At 36.4% G+C, this 19,628-nt stretch overlaps 2 protein-coding genes across 3 annotated transcripts in view; both read right to left on the reverse strand.

Annotated features, from left to right (window-relative positions):
- Positions 1–2,329: 2,329 nt before the first annotated feature.
- Positions 2,330–9,540, reverse strand: LOC144444994 (monocarboxylate transporter 12-like). Of its 2 annotated transcripts, none has more exons than XM_078134545.1 (7): positions 9,347–9,540; positions 7,667–7,835; positions 6,168–6,350; positions 5,265–5,824; positions 4,279–4,483; positions 3,346–3,510; positions 2,330–2,844 (listed from the first exon to the last, which is right to left on the reverse strand). In XM_078134545.1, exons 2-7 carry the CDS (start codon positions 7,833–7,835, stop codon positions 2,633–2,635), a joined length of 1,494 nt encoding a protein of 497 aa, XP_077990671.1. In that variant the 5' UTR covers positions 9,347–9,540; the 3' UTR covers positions 2,330–2,632. The 2 variants fall into 2 exon arrangements, with proteins under 2 accessions (XP_077990671.1, XP_077990670.1); XM_078134544.1 differs by having other exon boundaries at positions 7,667–7,867.
- Positions 9,541–12,342: 2,802 nt separating this feature from the next.
- LOC144444286 (monocarboxylate transporter 12-like) overlaps positions 12,343–19,628 on the reverse strand; it is a 154,469-nt gene continuing 147,183 nt past the window's right edge. The window contains exons 3-6 of the mRNA XM_078133700.1: positions 15,838–16,367; positions 14,674–14,878; positions 13,695–13,859; positions 12,343–12,668 (exon numbers count right to left, since the gene is read on the reverse strand). Of these exons, the coding sequence (XP_077989826.1) occupies positions 12,448–12,668; positions 13,695–13,859; positions 14,674–14,878; positions 15,838–16,367 (1,121 nt within the window). The 3' untranslated portion in view covers positions 12,343–12,447. The remainder of the gene's footprint in view (positions 12,669–13,694; positions 13,860–14,673; positions 14,879–15,837; positions 16,368–19,628) is intronic.

A 19,628-nucleotide genomic window follows, 5' to 3' on the forward strand; every position in this document is an offset into this window, starting at 1 on the left:
GTGATATCAAGGTGTTTCTGTTAACACCGATAAATGACTGTCACCTGAAAGTATTTCATGTTTTCGAATGGACAGGTATGCTAAGGTAGCATTACATGTATTACTATTTAACTGACGATTACCGTGCATTACAAATGACGGGCTCGTGTGTCCTGGCTTGTTACACCAACGACATACTAGTTCACCTGATCTGATCTGTTGACCACCATAATTTGGTCCAGTTCGTAAGTTCTTGAGGATACATATTACATTTGGAAGCGTTGTGTTTTACCACATCATGACTTGAGAAGTGTTGGTCGCCCCTGTTTGGTTTGTTTTGTGCTGTCATGGCTAAGATAATCTGTTCATGTGGACAGGTATTCACGTTGAGTGTGTCAGTAAGAGAGTCACATGTATGTTTGCTGAAGGATGTCACGATCGCTGGCATCTGGATCCGACGTCGACTTTTTCACAGTGTCTCCTGTTGACTCCTGATCACTCAAACCCCGTACCATTTCTGCTAAACGTGCAAAGGTCACTGTATTTCTGATCTTTGAGAACAACTGATTCTAGTAACGAATGTCTCATCTCCTGCTAAAAAATACTCAAAATGTCCTCGCCATTAATATCTCTACCATAACGACAAAATATGTCCCTTACACGAGACGCATATTGTTAAATATTTTCATCGTCACTTTGTTTGATTCTCGGCAATTGCTGGTCCACTTTCCATCTCGGACTCCCATGTTGAAAACGCTCTATGAAAGCCTGCCGTATGTAGGTCCAGACGACTGAAATCTCTTCTGATAAAGATACAAACCATAGTTCGACCTCTCCAGTTAGCAAATAAACGTTGGTCATCATTGTATCGTTTCAAACTAATAGACTGGTCGAATTTTCGAAGCCATATCTGTCTGTCTGTCTGTCTGTCTGTCTGTCTGTTTGTGTGTATGCGTATATCAATTACCATTGCTATGAAACTTCATACACCTCAAGATATATTCGGTTTGGCTGAAGATTATATGTATACAATGAATTATTTGCACAGAAAAGATGGATGAATTGACAATAGTCACGATGCTTGCTTTTTTTTTTGGTTTTACACAAGGCATTCACGTTACACCTCAGTGGTGTTATATTTTTCCCCCCAAATTTATTGGGATTTCTCCTTGTTATGTAGGATTTGACTATATTACTAAACATTATCATAACGCTATCCTCATACTTTTCCGTTTCAAGTTACCGTACTGACTCTATTTGATAGAACCACACAGAAACATGTATACACCACACTTTAAGATTGCAATATTGAGTGAATACAGTGTCTGGCTACATTTTGTCTAATTAAACCGCCACCATACAGACATCAAATGCAGACGGCAAAAAACATTGGCGCCCGCATGTCTGCGTCTGGTTGCAGTGTAACAAATAGAGGGGTGACCTCTCGTAACCCTCCTCCAATGTTTCTCTCTCTCTCTCTCTCTCTCTCTCTCTCTCTCTCTCTCTCTCTCTCTCTCTCTCTCTCTCTCTCTCTCTCTCTCTCTCTCTCTCTCTCTCTCCACTCCATACACGGGATCGACTTGGACTTTAGGGAATTAGCTCAGACTACACACAATGTTCATGGTTATAACCCGGATTAATTAGAAGTAGCCATGGAGCAGATGGAAGCTCCTTGTCTAGGCCTAGCTGTTGCTTTCCAAAGAATGAATCCAAACTTTATTATTCCATTAAATTCTTATAAACATAAAATATACAATACTCAAATGATTGGGTGATAAAATAATCAGTACCATAAATGAATTAAACGGAAGTGTTGCCATCGCCTTAATTCAATGCAAATTATATTGACAAATATGAAAACTAGCCAAACAATGTGATCACGTCATTGTTCTTCCAACAGTCTGTAATCAGTCATTATTTGACACTGTTGATCTTATGATAACTTAATGTTGTCATCTTAGAAGAATACTATTCGCGATATGCAAACATTTGTTCTAAGTATTAATTCATGACAGCTGAGAGTTCACGGTAATCTCGCAAAACAGCAAAACTTAGCGAGTATTAAAAAGTTATATTCTGTCATCCGTAACAGCAATATATTTAAGTTATTTCATGATAAATAAAATGTAGCAAGACATTAAGATCAAGCTATCTCAGTGTAAACTACGTAATTTCTTATTGTCTTCTGCGTGGTTGTGTATCTAAGAAAGCTAGTGAACACTAAAATGAAATGGGCTGTATGAAGCAAACATTCACCGCCCCCCCCCCTACATAAATCAGACATTAAGTGGTCGTTACGTATTAACCTATAGGTGTGTTTATTTTTTGACAAAAAGGGTGTACACAGACAGTTATGTGATGTTTCCGGTTACTAGAAAAATAGATTCATAATATCTTTTTTAAATACAGCATAAGAGCAAGGCAATATGTGCAGTTAAATAAGAAATCGGAAAGCTATTTAAGAGAAAAATTCTTTATAGGCTCTGCAAATCGAATTGACAGCTCGACTGCCTCTAGAATATTAATGAATATTGATACAGCATTGAGGATACGAAAAAGAAGATGTGACGCTAATCGATGAAATAATGTTTCAGAAAATAGAACTATCAACAAATTGATTTTCTATCATGTTGTCTTCAATTTTGATACGTCATCAGAGTGTCGTCATAAATTCTTCAACTAACAAATGTTCAGGTCCTCTGTGGTACGACACTCTTTTGTCCATGATATCAGAAGTTTGGCGTTTTCTTTGTACGAGTTTATTAACTAGTGGTAGAAGCAATGCAACTATAGCCCCCATTACCAGTGATACCCCAGCTAACCAAAAAACTCCATCATAGATCCCAGAGGTATCACGCATCCACCCTGTAAGTTATAATAACATTTTATGGTAAGGATTAATTTTTTTTGAAATATTCAGTTTATAAAGTTGTTCATAGTTGTCTTTCTCGTGACACGTTTCAGGGATGTTATTGACTCATTTGTCCTTGTTGCATGTGGATAGCAACCTCTATTGCATATGATTTGTGTCTATGTCGCAAATCTCTGATCAAGCCACACGAAATACCTTTTACAAACTTTGCAGCAGAAAATATTTTGAATTTTTTTCTCATTCCTTAAAGTTTTTTATTGGATAGTGTACTAGAATGTACTCGTGGTTAAGTGAACCGCCCCCCCCCTCCTCTTATGTCGTTCTATACGTGTTCACATCACACCTGAAACTCGATTTATCAACAAGAAATACGTACATTATGGACGCTGTTCCTTTGAGATTTGATAAGTTGTCAATATGCACATCCTTACATTTCGACACTATCAGAAAGTCCTATCTGCTTAAAGAACAATAACGTTAAATTTATCACTTACCTGACAATGGGGCTATGAACAAACCCACAATGCCGTGTACTTGCCAAACATACGTCATACCATATCCCATCCTTTTGGCGCCAAGAAAATGTGCGATAACTACTGGAATTAAGATGATATAACCTCCAAGACCAATACCAAAGAGAATAATGTAAACCAATTGACCTGTAGGACAAGGTATAGACATACATGTTATACTCTAGATCTATGGTCAATGATAACACAGTTATTTGCTGGTTCAATCAGCTGTTCAACATTAACAGAGTGTGCAAATTCCATAATCATCCAGCCATGGTTTTGAATCATCTTTCCATCTATCAGATTGCTAATCGTACATGTATATATAGCTACCGTGATAGCACTAGTTAAATTTGGGCTTCTTAAAGATGTTATGTGTCATTGAAACTGAATATTTCAATACGTATGAATTCCATACTGTAGCAGCAAAGATACAATTTGATGTTGAATTGGTGCGTGTCAAGACATGTACATGCCACTACTGAAAAGATCAGTATACGCATGCAGAGATGCAGACAACTTTTCGACAATGGTACATTTAGTAATCTTGGAACCATAACATGATGAAAAATAGTGCAAATATAATTCAAGTGCTGTATATAAAACAACTGCGATTTAAACTATGCACCCAATCCAAGATAAGTTGTATCGGAATCCTTACTAACTCCGACGTTAATCGTTCTATTGGTATGCTGCTAAATAGTTTACCTAACAAACTTTGCCATTTTGCCATACACGGTACTTTTCATATTTTACAGATGAATATTTCCAATTGGATATTGAAGCTAATATAGCCAATATATACTAACAAATAATACTAATAAATATCCACTAGACCTTCCTATAGTACTATAGAACTTAAAAGGTCAGATGACCTAAAAATGGTCATTCACACGCTAATATTGCCTATATTACCTGCAAAACTCTTTGTGTAAATACTGATAATACTGCTCACTCCACAGATTACCATGGCAAGTGCATATATTACATAAGATTTGACTTTCGGTGAGTTTCCCATCGCACCCCAGAAAGGTCTTCCGGTTAACTGTGATAGACCCATTACGGCTGGCACGAAGGAACTAAGTGTGCTTGATATCCCAAACTCACGTGCACGCTTTACCTATGGGATGAAATGAAATTAAGAGAATTTAAACAGATTGGTGAATCTTAAAGTGGTCATATGGATGACGATTTGGTATTTATTTTGGATCTTTAATTCATACAACTATTTTATTATGATGATCCTACTTGAGAAAAATCAAATGTCAACAACATATGCCAAGTCCTTCTTTGTAACTCAATAAATTGCTAAAGCACAATAAATGTGTAAAAAGTTTGTTATTGTACGTACAAGAACAAACTTTGTACAGCTTTTAGTTTATTGAGTTACAAACACAGACTTAGTCAATGTTGTTTCACATTAATATTTCAAGTAGGAACCCATACATAAAATTGTTTTGTAAATTGAAAATCTAAAATAAATACAAAATCCTCATCCATATGGCCACTTTGAATTGGGGAAAGCAAATGTTGTAAAGGGGTTTATTAGCAAACATACAAGTGACAAAAGTGTGAGAAAACACAATAAACAAATATCCTATTCAAATTAACCATGGAATGAACAATCTAAAAAAAAACTACGAACTTCCTTGATAACAAACGACCAACAAGTCTCATCACAGTGTCCATCCAGATACATGAATGGTGTACTTCATCTCTGAAGGAATATTAAGACAGCTTTCATCATATGGTATTTGTATAAATAATGATATACATTAATTTCAAATTTCTTAAGTACTATTCAAAGCAATATCTGTACATAATAATTATGAGCTGTGTCTACAGCTACATAATGGACAATTATATAAAGTTTACACTATAATATGTATACTTCTACTTACTATTTGAATAATGACAATATTATGGCCTACGGACTGACAGCAGCCAGTTACAATGACCAGATACATAATCGGTTCCTTGAATAATGACACATCATAAAGTGATCCTAAAAAGGATTTTAGGCCGCCAATACACCCTAATTTGCTTCGAGGTTTCCGTTTTTCTAACTTAGTCCTTGCAAATGTTTCAAGGCAGTTGTTATCGTTCACATGGTTGGTCATATATGTCTCTGAACCATTACGAATATCTTCTTTCGTATCATTTTCTATAGATTGATTTTCGTTTACAGGAAGTGTTTTGTACTCCAAAGGCTTGGAATGTTCAAATGTCAAGGGTCTTAAGAGGGCGCCAGCCACACACATGTTCGCTGACATTGCAGACAATATCATTAATGTTCCTCGCCATCCATACTTATCTATCAGAATCTGACTCACTACAGATAATGTAAATTGTCCTGCACCGCTTCCCGCCATAGCTAGTCCAATAGCAAGTGGTAATCGTCTTTTGAAGTACACACCAATCATTTCAACGGATGGTATAACCGCCATTCCTATGCCACAACCTAATTGGTGAAACAAGTAACAAAATAAGGTCATTTCTAGCAACTGTGGCAAAAGCAGCAGTAACGCTCCAATCGACTTCATATGCAAACAGATTTACGATAAACGTGCAAAAAATCTGGGCAGACGACAAACTGAAAGAGAGGCAGTCAGAGGTAGAGGACAACCGATATAGACAGGGGCGAACAGAGAGATTGAGATACAGGAAGAAAGACAAGACTGCTCTTGGGATGTGTATGGAGAGTGTGTACCGCTACGTACACGCGCGCGCGTGTGTGTGTGGGGTTGGGGGTTGGGGTGGGTGTGTGCACGCTCATGCACGTGCGTTTGCATTGAATTACTTACCTGCTATACCGTAAGTGAAATACACTTGATATAGAGACGTCGTAAAAGAAGTCGCAAAGAGTCCGGCTGATGTAATCATGCCCGCAGCCATCACCGTTTTACGGTGTCCAAAATGTCCAGATGATGCAAGGCCAACAGAGCCCATCATAACAATTCCAAAGGCTGAAATAGTACCGGCTAATGCTGAAATACAATTTTTATGAAAATTAATTAATGTGTTACGTTAAATATGAAGACAACATTTGCTCTTAACTCATATCTCACATATTAGCAAGTCGTCTACAGAACACATACAGGCCAAAACACAAAAATGCACTCTTATTTGGTTTTAAAATATGTTCTTATGATTCACTACCAAGTTCAGAACACCATTAATTCAAATGTATGCTCTTAACATAACATTATGGCCCATACAAAATATAGGAGAAAATGGAAATCTATAAATAGTACAAGACGTAGATAAAAAATAATAAAAAGTTTAACTGTAGGCACTTATATTTAATCTAGATGAATGGAAATACTTTCAAATTTATTAGCAAATTATCATTTGAGGCTTAAGATCGATGATCAAGGTCAAGGGTCAGCTTTTCAACAGATTGCCCATTTCTAAAAGTGTGTCTGTATACACTTGAATTGTGTCTATATGTGCAACACTCCAAAAGTATGGGGTAAAAATGCTACTTGACCTTGAAAATGAAGATCAGGGTCATTGTGTTATATCTTATCAGAAACATTACCGCTGATAACATAATTGGTGTACTCAAGTGAATGGTGACCTTGTGCAGTATGTGAACATGTCAATTTGATCTTTACAAGTTGTAGTGTCTGAATAGAAAGCTTATCTCTAACAATGTGGGTGCACACAGATAAACGATATACCTAGATATGAAACTCTGACATCATTGGGTAACTTGCCATTTGACCTTGAGCCTTAATGTCAAATCTAGAGTTTGGATTAAAGCTGGAGATCAATTCAGACACTTGAATGTTGTTTCTATAGGTACAAATCTTCCCAAATTATTGAGATTTCCTATTGAACTTCAAGATGGAGGTCTAGGTTAAAGGGCAAGGTATAAAAAGAAAGTTCAATTCCGACAATATGGGTCTGGACACTTGAATAGAGTATCTGTGTATTCAACTTCTTGAGTTATGGTATAAAGAAAAATTGTGGCTATTTGACCTTGAAGATGAGGCCCAACGGTCATGTCATGGTCTTATTAGAAAGCTCTCTCTAAAAATGTATTATGAATTTAATCTTTTAGTAACCGGCCCGACATGGGGTATCTTTATACAAACTGGGGGGGGGGGGGGGTAGGACATGAACATCACAATGTCCAATGTCATACTTTTATATGCATAAATTACAAAGGTCATTAACATTGGATCACTTGCAACCATGTCGCAAGCTTGCTGCAAGCGATAAGCATGTAATGTAAACAGAGTCAAGTAGAACCAGTGCTATTCCTAATTAATAACTAATAAGTGTAGAATATGCTTACAAGTTGCGGCTTTTGATTCACCAAACGCATCTAAGAATGCCACATACAGAACTCCAAATGCATAGAAGCTACCTGTACCCAAAGCGGTGACGACGAAGGTTGCTAGGACAACGAACCAACCCCATCCACCATCAGGAGGGTCCGTATCATTGGCACTGACGTCAGACATCTAAAAATTAGTCATCAAAGCCTGTAATGTTACTGAATATATAGAAAGATTCATGAGAATATACGTAATACTATCGCTTACAGCATTTCAAACGTCAAAATAGAAGTCCCTCTTAAAGTCTCCAACTCAGGTAGTCAACCATGTCCAGCTAAAGCCTTATCCCTGATTGATAATCGCCAATACATTGAAGTAAAAAAATTATTCCAAACATTTTCCAGTGCTACTAAAGGTAATTTTTGTTTTCACTGCCCTGTATGTGTGTAATCTCGATACATAGTAAATCCTAAATCTGTTATCGCAACCAACAAATTACTGAGGTAAAGATTCTTGACCTTCAGCGCTGCTTAATGGAGAAGACCATCGGACGGTAATATGAATACTTTCAGAGATCATTAAAAAAATAATTCATAGTTACCACGGTAGGGTTACGGCTATTTATATTTTTCTAGCATTTGTTATTGTCTGGGATATAATTATCTATGCATATATTAAAGTTGGCAGCATGTAACTTTCATATATAATGCTGGCTATATATAGAGTGATAGAGTACATCATAGTTTTCAAATATTTGTATAAATGCTTGTAGTATGATTTAAGCATGTGAAATATTTTTCTCGTGAAACGAAATGCGACATCCATTGTCAACAATATGAAGCGTGGCAAGATGTGTATGCGTAGACACATAAATAGTCATGTAGCAATCATACAGTTCGAACTAACATGATAAAATAACGGTCCAGACTTGCACTACCGCAGCAATCAGTATTTCATTACCTTTCCTAGAGCAACTGATTGTCCACAATGTGTACAAATTTGAGAAGGTGGAGAGGTAAAACACACACTACATGTCAAATTGGGTCATGTTGAATTTCACTAAAGTGAAACAATAGTTCAATGTGGGACGTGCTAATGTACGATTTGCTAACCGTTTTTATAAAAACGACATTAGGCCCAAAGTGCACGACAGCTGTGTGTAAATACATTGCACTAGCATTGAAACCCTTGGTGTGCGTTGATGAATGAGTATTGTGGAGGTCAGCTGTCGTTGCACTATTATACCTTTAGCACGTGCCTTGTTTGATAAATGGGTCAAGCCATAATTATTGAGTTCGTGGTCTAATTTTAATAGGTCAAACGGGGTCAGCCATACGATCGATTCTGTCATGTCTAATGTCAACAAGAGTAACTTAGCACACAAACGATAACATATATGACACGTAATGTGAGGCCACATATGATAAATGACTCACACCTCCTTTTCCAAACATCATGCCAAATTTGACAACATATAGCGAATTAGCTCCGTATATCGATTTAAGTATGTCGTGTGTTTCTTATAATACACTGTGCCGGGTTTGTTGTGGCTAAGGTAATACTACACCAATACCGTCACCAATAAGTTAGTACGGTAGAGGTTATAGTAACAACATGGAATTGAGAGGGTGAACATAAAAAAGAACATTTAGAACGTACACTCTCTCCAGATATGCCCGACTGGCCACTCAACTCACCCTATGTATCACCAACTCAGTACAATGAACGTCCTATCCGCACTAGTTGATCAATATTTCCGCATACTTTGTGTGGTATATTCCTGTATTCAATGAAAATCGAGACCTTGAAACGTTTGACAGACACTGCGTGTAGTCGTTGCCAACTGTTACGTCATGCTTTGTTTCAGTCCGTCGTCTGATTGTGATCGAAGTAAATATGCTCAGTGGTATACTATTACTAGTATATACATACACAATCGAAATGCGCACAAGAGAGCAGAAGTGTACAGGCTGACGCAATTGTTGTGTGTGACCGTAAGTAACCTTGACATGTTAACACAGTGGGTATGCGTGGCTGTTTAATAATACATATATGTTGCACTAGAGAGCAAAAATGAAAAGTTCTATAACGGGTTTAAATATTTAACAATCCTCATGGGTAATTCAGGAAATAAGATGCTGAATATGTCCCAAATGCTCTACTCGTAAATATGAACAACTTAATATGTATATACACTTTGATATATATTATGTTTCTCAAACTACAGGTTGTGAACAATTTATATTTATTTACTCATTTATTAACTTACTTATCAATTTATTGACTATTTATTTAATGATTTCGTTAATTTATTTGTATATTTATTTGTTTGTTTGTTTGTTTGTTTATTTATTTATATTATTTATTTATTCGAGATGCCTAAAGGTTGCCCTAATTACAAACACTGCCAGTTTATATAATTATTATTTATATTATATTATATTATATTATATTATATTATATCATATTGAACTATACTATACTATATTTTATTTTATTTTATTTTATTTTATTATAAGACAATATATATTAGGAACACTAAAAATCCCCACATCTCATTAGAGTGGTTGATGGAAGTTTCTATTACACCTCAGACCACCGAAAACCAGACTGCATAATAGGTATGGGCACGTAAGGTTCTCTAACATACCAACACGACTTTACTATAGATGCATTAATAATGCCACCGTTAAGGACACTTCCATTTCTGTATGACGTGCGAAACTCCTATATTTATTTAAATACATCTCCTAATTTCAAAACTTAATTTGCTCCATCATCTTACTGTAGAAATTTATAGGCTGTCCGTTTTGCTATGCGGTAGCAGACAAGTAATCTTGTTGGTTATTAGTTGGGAAGTAAACAATTAACCCAATAAAATTCACTGAGACTATGCGTGGTCATTTATTTTAGTGTCAGATTACCCTCTTGTTTATCTGCAAACTCAAACTTCATTCATTACTAGTATCACATACATACATACATACATACATACATACATACATACATACATACATACATACATACATACACACATACACACATACATACATACATACATACATACATACATACATACATACATACATACATACACACACACACACATACATACATACATACATACATACATACATACATACATACATACATACATACATACATACGTACGTACGTACATACATACATACGTACGTACGTACGTACGTACGTACGTACATACATACGTACGTACGTACATACATACATAATATGTTCAGGTACTTACCTAACATGTCTAAATCTCGCCGATATTACCTTGATATTACCTTGAAAAAGAATATTTATTCGAAACATCGGATTTTACATCTGTTTATACTATTCTTATGCTAACGAAGTGATCTTTGAAGCGTGACCTTAACCATGTTTATCTTGCATTGTACGTCAAATCGATCGTACCATTATGCCGACGAGAATTTGTTGTAAGTGACCATGAACTGTTTTGCAGACAGAGGTGAATCAAAACTAATGAGCAGTAAGTAATCCAACACAAAAACACAAGTTCGCCGATGAAGTGAGAATTCGTGGCCACCTTCTCGGCTTTTGGCGAGTCACCTCACAATTAGTCGTTCATGAACAAAACGTTTCGAAATGTCCGCGAGAGTTTTGTCTACCAAACACGCCCTATGTCTCGTATTAGGACTATAAGCTTGCTCACGTGTGTGGTGGAAGTCGAGACCTTCATGTACGTTCCATGTACGTCATCTCTCACATGTTACGCATGTTCAACGTTATCTCTCAAATGTTGCTTGCGTATTCCAACGTCATTGATCAATTAGACACAAAATCTACCTAACCCACCTATTTTAAAATTGAGCGTAATCGGAACCACACAATCTTTTTTGTTAGGCCTTAGAAGTGTGAATTCAAAATGAGGTTCAGGAATCCCTACTAAAGGAACAAAGTTCATTTATTGAACTTTTGTGACATCATGTGATCGTCCGAGGTTGACTCTCTCAGAATTTGAACAATTCTATCAATACATGGATGGTATACAGAATATAAATGTGCATAAATCACAACAATAGACACGGCTATATCATCAGAATGGAAATCAGGTGTTGGGTGACTGTGTCTAGATAATTAGCCAAAAGTATTCATTCCATATTGCTGGATAGCTACTGCAATAGAATTTTAAGACAAAATGTGGCCGTCAAGATGATTTTGTCACGTGATTGGTCTCATGGTAATTCAGTGTAATTCAAGATGTCGTATCTCAACCCCACAAAAATATATGAATGAAACTGAGAGATACATACATACATACATACATACATACATACATACATACATACATACATACATACATGCATACATAGAGACAGATAGACAGACAGACATAGTCAGTCAGTCAGACAGACAGACAGACAGACAAATAGACAGACAGACAGGCAGACAGACAGACAGACATACATACATACATACAGACAGACACAAGAGACTATCGGACAGACACAACACAGGGGAAGAATGAGTGCGTGTGTGTGTGTATGTGTGTTGTTGAGGGTAACTTGGAGAAAGCTTTCACATTATATAAGCTTGTAGAGAATTGTCCAGAATGGAGGTATATTTCACACCATAAAATCAACCACTGAAAGCAAAGTCTTAGGTTGTTTTAGCTTTATCATTCAAAGAAATTTACAAAATATACTGTCTAAAGTTTGCATACTGTAATGAAGACACTGGACCTTTTATAATGAGTGTGTTTGTTGGTCACTATGGTTACGATATGTGAGCTATGATTTTTTTCGCAAATTTCTTACAGAGAACTTGTACATTCTGCCACTAACAGCACTTCTTTTCTTTCGTCCGGTTTTAATTCGTATTTCTCAACCATTTCATAACCTTTATTTGCTTTTCTTCTTTTGATAGTCCTATCGAATACTGGTAAAAGTATTGCAAACACGGCCCCAACAATGAGAGCCGATCCAGATAGCCAGAAGGCACCATTGTAGTCACCAGACACATCACGCATACATCCTAACAAAACAGATCATTTGTAATGACAATTAATGAGTTTCCAGGTTTTCTCAAGTTTCTCGGTTGTTTTTTTCTAATTATAGTAACGTAAAAATGTGACTTGTATATGGCTACTGTTCAGACATACTGGAAAAAGCTGCAAAATAAAGCAACGTGCATATATGTATATCCCATATTGCACCCGAAACAGTTGTGTCAATGGTTTGGGTTGTAAAAACAGATATAGGGATATACACAAACGGCTGCATGCATGGACTTATGGGTATTGTAGGCCATTCCTGTAACTGAGGGGGGGGGGGGGTTGTGGCTAGAACCTGTTCAGTATGAAAGAATGGTATGCAACATTTAATGCATAATGGTACGTATTACTATATCATTTATCAATCCAGTGCTCTATGCCCTAATTGTGTGAAAAAGTAAAAATTTTATAAATATAAAAAAACGTCATGCTAATGTTTCACAAAATTCATTTACGAAAATAATCAGTTACTTTTGTATCGCAATTTCATTCAATTTATTTAATATGCTATTTTTTTCAAAGGTCGGCTTTGATAAAATGTCATTTGATAAGTTTAGTAAAAAAAATACCGACAGAACTACGATTCATGCACATTGATATACACAATTATACTATTAACCAATTTGAACAAAAATATGGAGTTTATACTCTGGTCGTTCTACGTCACGACAACGCGCGTAGATCACTTCAACGCGCGTCTACATCACAGTGTTCGACATACCAGTCAAAACGTCCTACATTGCCGTAACTTTCACCCACTTTTCTTTGATATTGCTGGCACTGTTATAATTATGTTATTCTCCAACATTTTTCTCCATTCAGCAGAAAAATACTCGTGACCTAAGGGTTTTGTCACTACTCGTCTAGCGACTCGTAGTGACAAAGCCCCTTATAACATTCGTATTTGCCTTGGCTGAACGAAGAAAAATATAGGGGAATAACATTTAAATGTATAAAATGTATTAATATATTATGTATATGAGTACAGGTCATGACCCCGTACTTACCTGAGAATGGTGATAGGATTATAACAGTTATGCCGTGCACTTGGAAGATAAACGAAGAACCAGCAGCGAGCTTTGAAGGGTCCAAAAAGTGAGCTACAACAAGGGGAATATGTATGATATATCCACCTAAACCCATACCGAATATAATTGCATAGATGAACTGACCTGCAAAATATCAATTAAAGGCGTTCTTCACAGTGATGGTATAACTTTGCCAAGTGCCAAATACATTTTTGAAGAACTTGTACTCACAGTAACAAGTACGAACGTGAATTCTTTCTATTTACTGTCTTAAGCGATTGTCAATGACATGGCACTTCGGGAGGAAGAACACGTACATGCACGCTCCATGAAATAAAGAAACACGAAATATATTTAAAAGAGGGGGGGGGTGTACTCACTTTAAAAAGGAAGAACTTGAACTTTCTTTAATATGGATGAACATGAACTAAACAACATGAACTGTCTTTAAAAGGTACGAACGTTTCCACTCTTTAAATGGGACGCACAGAAACTGCCTTTACAGCTAAAATGATGTAGGCTTGGTGTTTCACTCAAGTGACATGACATTTATTACACACCCTCAGACAACTTCTAGAGCAAAAGAGATAATTACATAGGTGCCGTGCATAGTTGGGATGTAAAAGAGTCAAGTTGGAATGTTGAGAAAAAATATAACTACAGCCATTAAAATCATTGTATTGCACTGTGAAAGAATATCAAATTATGCTTACCTCTGTTTAATATGATTGGGCAATGAATCCCATTCTGTGTATTGTGTCTCTGTTATTTTCAGTCTAGAGTTGAAATATGTCTAGCTCTGTGTCAAAAAGCGTAATCTCCCATGAGTGAAACACCAAGCGTACATCATTTTATCTATGAACTCTCCAAAAATAGATTAAAACATCCTCTTTGCAAAAAGGAGGGATTAGGACGGAAGTGAAAAAAAACCGCCAACAACTAGTAATCATAGCTGTACCTGTAAAACTTCTGGTATAAATACTAACAATCGTGAAAATACCACATTGTGCCATTGCATAACTGTACAACATGTATGGCTTTACTTTCGATAAGTTGCCTACAGCACCAAACAGAGGTCTTCCAACCATCTGAGACAGCCCCATCACAGCCGGTATCAGAGAACTATGTGTGCTTGACATTCCAAAGTCGAGCGCTCGCCTTACCTATGGAATTGAATAAAAAGAACTTAGTCTGTTAGTTTGTAAAACTCATAAAGGTGAACCAAAATAGTAGAGGGTACGATAATAGTACGCAACTATACCATATTTGATAGGAATGTCTCCTGTGAACGGTGAGCATGTGGATAATGGACTGTTCCATTTTTACACAGGGGCGTCTACCACTAGATCAACTGTCAGAACATAGATTGTATAAATTATGCTAACTGCCTTACACACACACACATGGGTGCCTAAAAAACTAACCAGTTCTAGCTATTACCCTAAAGAATGTGTACTAAATTTGCATTAGAACTGAGCTAGCAGGTTTTTACGTAATTGGTGAAACAGACAGACAGACAGACAGACAGACAGACAGACAGACAGACAGACAGACAGACAGACAGAACAGAATAGAATATTGAGTGACATAGTGACAGCGAAAACTTTCTAGAAATAAAGCTGTACCTCTAATGAAACAACTACAAATTGTACCATGCACAGGTTAAGCCAAGTTGAAAGTGTGAAAAAGTGGAATTTTCACCCTGGTTGTGAGAATGTCTTGGCAACACGCATCTCATCTGAGTAAATGGTACTGCGGTACTCGAAATATGAGTCAAAACATTTGGAATCACTCTTCTTTCCTCATAGTTTCTTAAATTAAGCTTGCGAAAGTATAATTATATTATTCTCAACTAGTTTTCTCCACTTTGCCGGAAACGCTAACGACACAAGGGTTTTGTCATGTCTCGCCATGGACCCGTAGTGCCAAGCACTCTTATATGTCACTCTATTTCCCAACCTTATCTGATTCACTTATTAGTAAAAGGCCGACAATGACAGCCGTACTCACCATGTGAATTGCTACTATCCCATGACCTACAATATGACAAAGGGCTGTTAAAATGATGACGTAATATATCGGTTCTTTAAATATAGATAAATCTACTAGGAATGCCACGTACACATGCATTAAAACAGGCCTGACACTTTGATTTGCTGAGACGTCTGTTATTTCCCTTTGCATCTGACGTTGGTCTTGTTAATGATTCACTACAGCTGATATCCCCACTTTCACTTTTGTCGATTTCTTTGTTCGTATTTTCAAGTTCTGCACTGAGTTTTTCATTGCTTAAGTCGAGAGGGCATTTTGTTGTATCATGTTCCCTTATAGCACACCCTCTTTGTTCATTTTCTGGATATTCCACACGGTTGGTTTTCGAGAACCGGTTTGTCAAGATGCGGACCGGGTGGTTTTTTCCCAGGGGCCTCAGAAGAGCACCCGCCACAGAAATATGTGCCGTAACTGCAGACAATATCATTAGAGTTGCTCTCCACCCGTATGTATCAACCAGTTGCTGGGTGACTACAGATAAAACAAACTGTCCTGCTCCACTTCCAGCCATGGCTAATCCTAAAGCTAGTGATAATCTTTTCTTAAAATATAAACCTACAATCTCAATGCATGGTAAGTAGGCAAGGCCGGCACCACAACCTACAAAAGAAAAAAAAGGACAATTAATAATATAATTACCAGAACTGTCATCGTCTATGTAACAAATGCAACTCTAGCTTGTAATAGCTCTTGCAGCAGCTCAATGACTAGTACGCATATGCATGGCCTATATACTATACTATGCAATGGTTTTTGGTGGTTTTACCCAAGGATGCATTGCGGCACAAAGACTACGCATGCGCGTTCTATATACTATGCACTTTCTCAACTTGTCAATATCCTTTATTTATGTTTATTCCTTCACAATTATGCGTCGTTACTTTATTTTGTCGTTCTGGAATTTAAAAAACTATGACAACATAAGCTTACTGTCGTAGGGAAGAAAATTTAGTAGTTTTCCTACAGCATTCAGCAGATATTAATTAAACAGATTGAGAATGGAAAGGGGTACCAACGATCGCGAAACGATTATTGTTTATGAAAATTACAAATCACAATTAAAAACTACATAAACAACTTCACCAAACACATATGATTTGTTGTTATCGTTGATGGATGTACCACGTTATATGAAAAAAAATATTAACATACCAAAGTGTATAAGTCGATCAGTGGTCGATATTCTTCATGAGCAGTGCAGACAGAGGACTGAAGTACGTGGGCAGAAATCATGATCACCGTTGAGGGCGTTGATTTTTGGACACGGACCCAAATCAATTTGATTTGATTTATCGTGTACACAGCTAAAAAAAAATACGTTTCCCCACAGGTGATGCAACACCGTGTAGGATGTGCTATATTTAAATAAGTCATTACAGTTTGTTTTGTTTTGTTTTTAAAACCAAAACATATCAATGTATTTACACAAAGCTATTTTCAAATAAAATTTCGATCAATCTGGTGCTTTTATGATACGCTGCCTACTTTATTTTGACACAAAACACCCCCCCCCGTAGGGTGTAGCACCCTCAACGGCGAGAGTCTGGGTAACCAAGACTATTGCATGTGTCCATGGTTTATTGTCTAAATAACGAACGCATAAATATTCATAAAGCGTCGCAAGTATAAATTGTAAGCTGGTGAATTTGATTGACGTTCTGTTGTCTGGTTCTACAAGGCTTGACGTTGCCCGCCCTCCAAGTGTTGGGAATGTGACATAACGATGTGATGATAATGTATGCAGAAAATTTCATTCTGGGGGTCTGAACTTAGGGTAGGGCTTTGTGGAAGGTCAACCACGACTTTGGGGAAATGGTCACAAAGTTGACAAAAACATTCATAAGATCATTATGGGATAGAAGGAATTCCAGTTTGAGTCACTAAGAGTTATTGGCATATTAAGTATGCTTGTAATTTGACAGGGGAGTACCATTCTTGTTTCTTAGTGTTGATTTGTTTGATTGTATTGTCATGTGTATTGGTTCTGTGTCTGTATATTTTATCCTATTTAATAGCTTTTTATGCACCGTTGCAAAGGTGTAATAAATAAATAAATAAATAAATAAATAAATAAATGAATGAATGATAAATAAATAAATAAATAAATAAATAAATAAATAAATAAATAAATAAATAAATAAATAAATAAATAAATAAATAAATAAATAAATAAATAAATACATAAATAAATAACGGCATACAAGTATTGAACACAAGAACTCGAAAGGGTGAAGTAAAGATATAGCCTTTATTTCGAAATTAGAAATCTTCATATGTATCGTCACTACGATATTAAATTGACAAGTGTGTTTTTTTGCGTGATGATCAGGATTAGGGATCGAATCTGAAAAAAAAATGGAGAAGAGAATCAATGTTGTTGAAGGGTGGGGGGGGGGGCTGATCTAGGCAAATGTATTTCACTTTCAGGGCTAAGGAAACCCCATATATGCAGTCACAGTCTTAGACAAGTTCCCTCCAAAAGCTATACTGTGGTGAAGCTAATATCAAACTAAGTACGTTCACGAATTAGGTACGTACATTCAAGTGTATATATTTACAAAATGGGATAAACGCAAAATATCCTACAGGAGGTCTACGTGGTGATATTTGATTACGTTCTAACTGTGTAGTACCGTAGCCTGTGGGGGGGGGGGGGCAAGGGGGCAAAAAAGAAAAAAACTACTTTTTGAATAAATAGCGATGCTATTAAAATCGTTATTTACGTGACGATTCCTAGCATGCGCGATTTCAATGGATAGTTCACTAAAGTGACTGTACACTGACTCATGGCTAATATCTATCTTATATCGCTATTGTACGCTGGCTTAACTTTGAATTAAAATGTGTCCACTTAAAAATTGTAACCTTTAGCAGCAAATTAAAACTTCTTTGCGCGGGAAAGTACAAAAGAAGTGCGTACATGCACTGTGCATTTTCTGCGAGTAACAGTAGTCTTGTTCAGTAGTCTCCTTCATTTGAAGATAGCAAGTCGCAATTATACTGTCAGCTAGTGAAACTCAAAAAAAAAAAGACGGAAAAAATCGTTCAACGTGAGGTTGCCTGCCATACTGCATGCAGTGACTCCGAAGATGTGCTCGATCTTATTTACATCTTGTTCCTTATATTAAAACATTTCATGCTGATAAAACGGCAGATCTCTTTTTTGAATGTTTGGTGGCCCTGAAAAACTATTAAACTAGGTACGCAGTTTAAGATCCACTATTTGAAGATATTTCTTTCAATAATTGTGTTCGACGTTGTCTTTGCAATTGGTTAAAATGTTGTTTGATATGATTATCTCATTGTACACTGACACTAGCGTTATTCCGCAATTCATTTTGAAGCGACAATTTGCTATGGAAAGAATATCCCTGAATTTGTAACCAGAGCTGTACCTTCGACATCAAAATCCAAACTTCAATTTCCATTATAATGATAATGACAAGGAGAATTCACTGAGTGCACCTTGGGTTCCGACATAAACGAGGCCATAACAGTTTTGGGAGTTGGGTAAAGAAAATCATTATTTTGTTGTGTTACCTATTTGAGAAAGCACCATTCATTTGTTTTTACTTTGAATGTGACATCTTTTCGGCAACTACTTTGAAAGAAAAAAATGAAAAAGCTGTTCAACCTACCCATATATTTTTTTCTTGTGATGGGCAATATATCCTTATGCGGGCTTCACATTTTTTTTCAAAATTAAATATATTTCTTTATATTTTCTGAATAGTACATGTAACAATATACATTTCAGTCTATTCCAAATTATATAATATCTTATAAAGTGGTTTACTTGGCTCTGATGTTGCATACAAGCATGAATTGAGATTAAATATCCAATGTGCACTAAAAAGAATT

Source organism: Glandiceps talaboti, chromosome 13 (assembly GCF_964340395.1).
Source record: "Glandiceps talaboti chromosome 13, keGlaTala1.1, whole genome shotgun sequence".
Taxonomy (NCBI): Eukaryota; Metazoa; Hemichordata; class Enteropneusta; family Spengelidae; genus Glandiceps; species Glandiceps talaboti.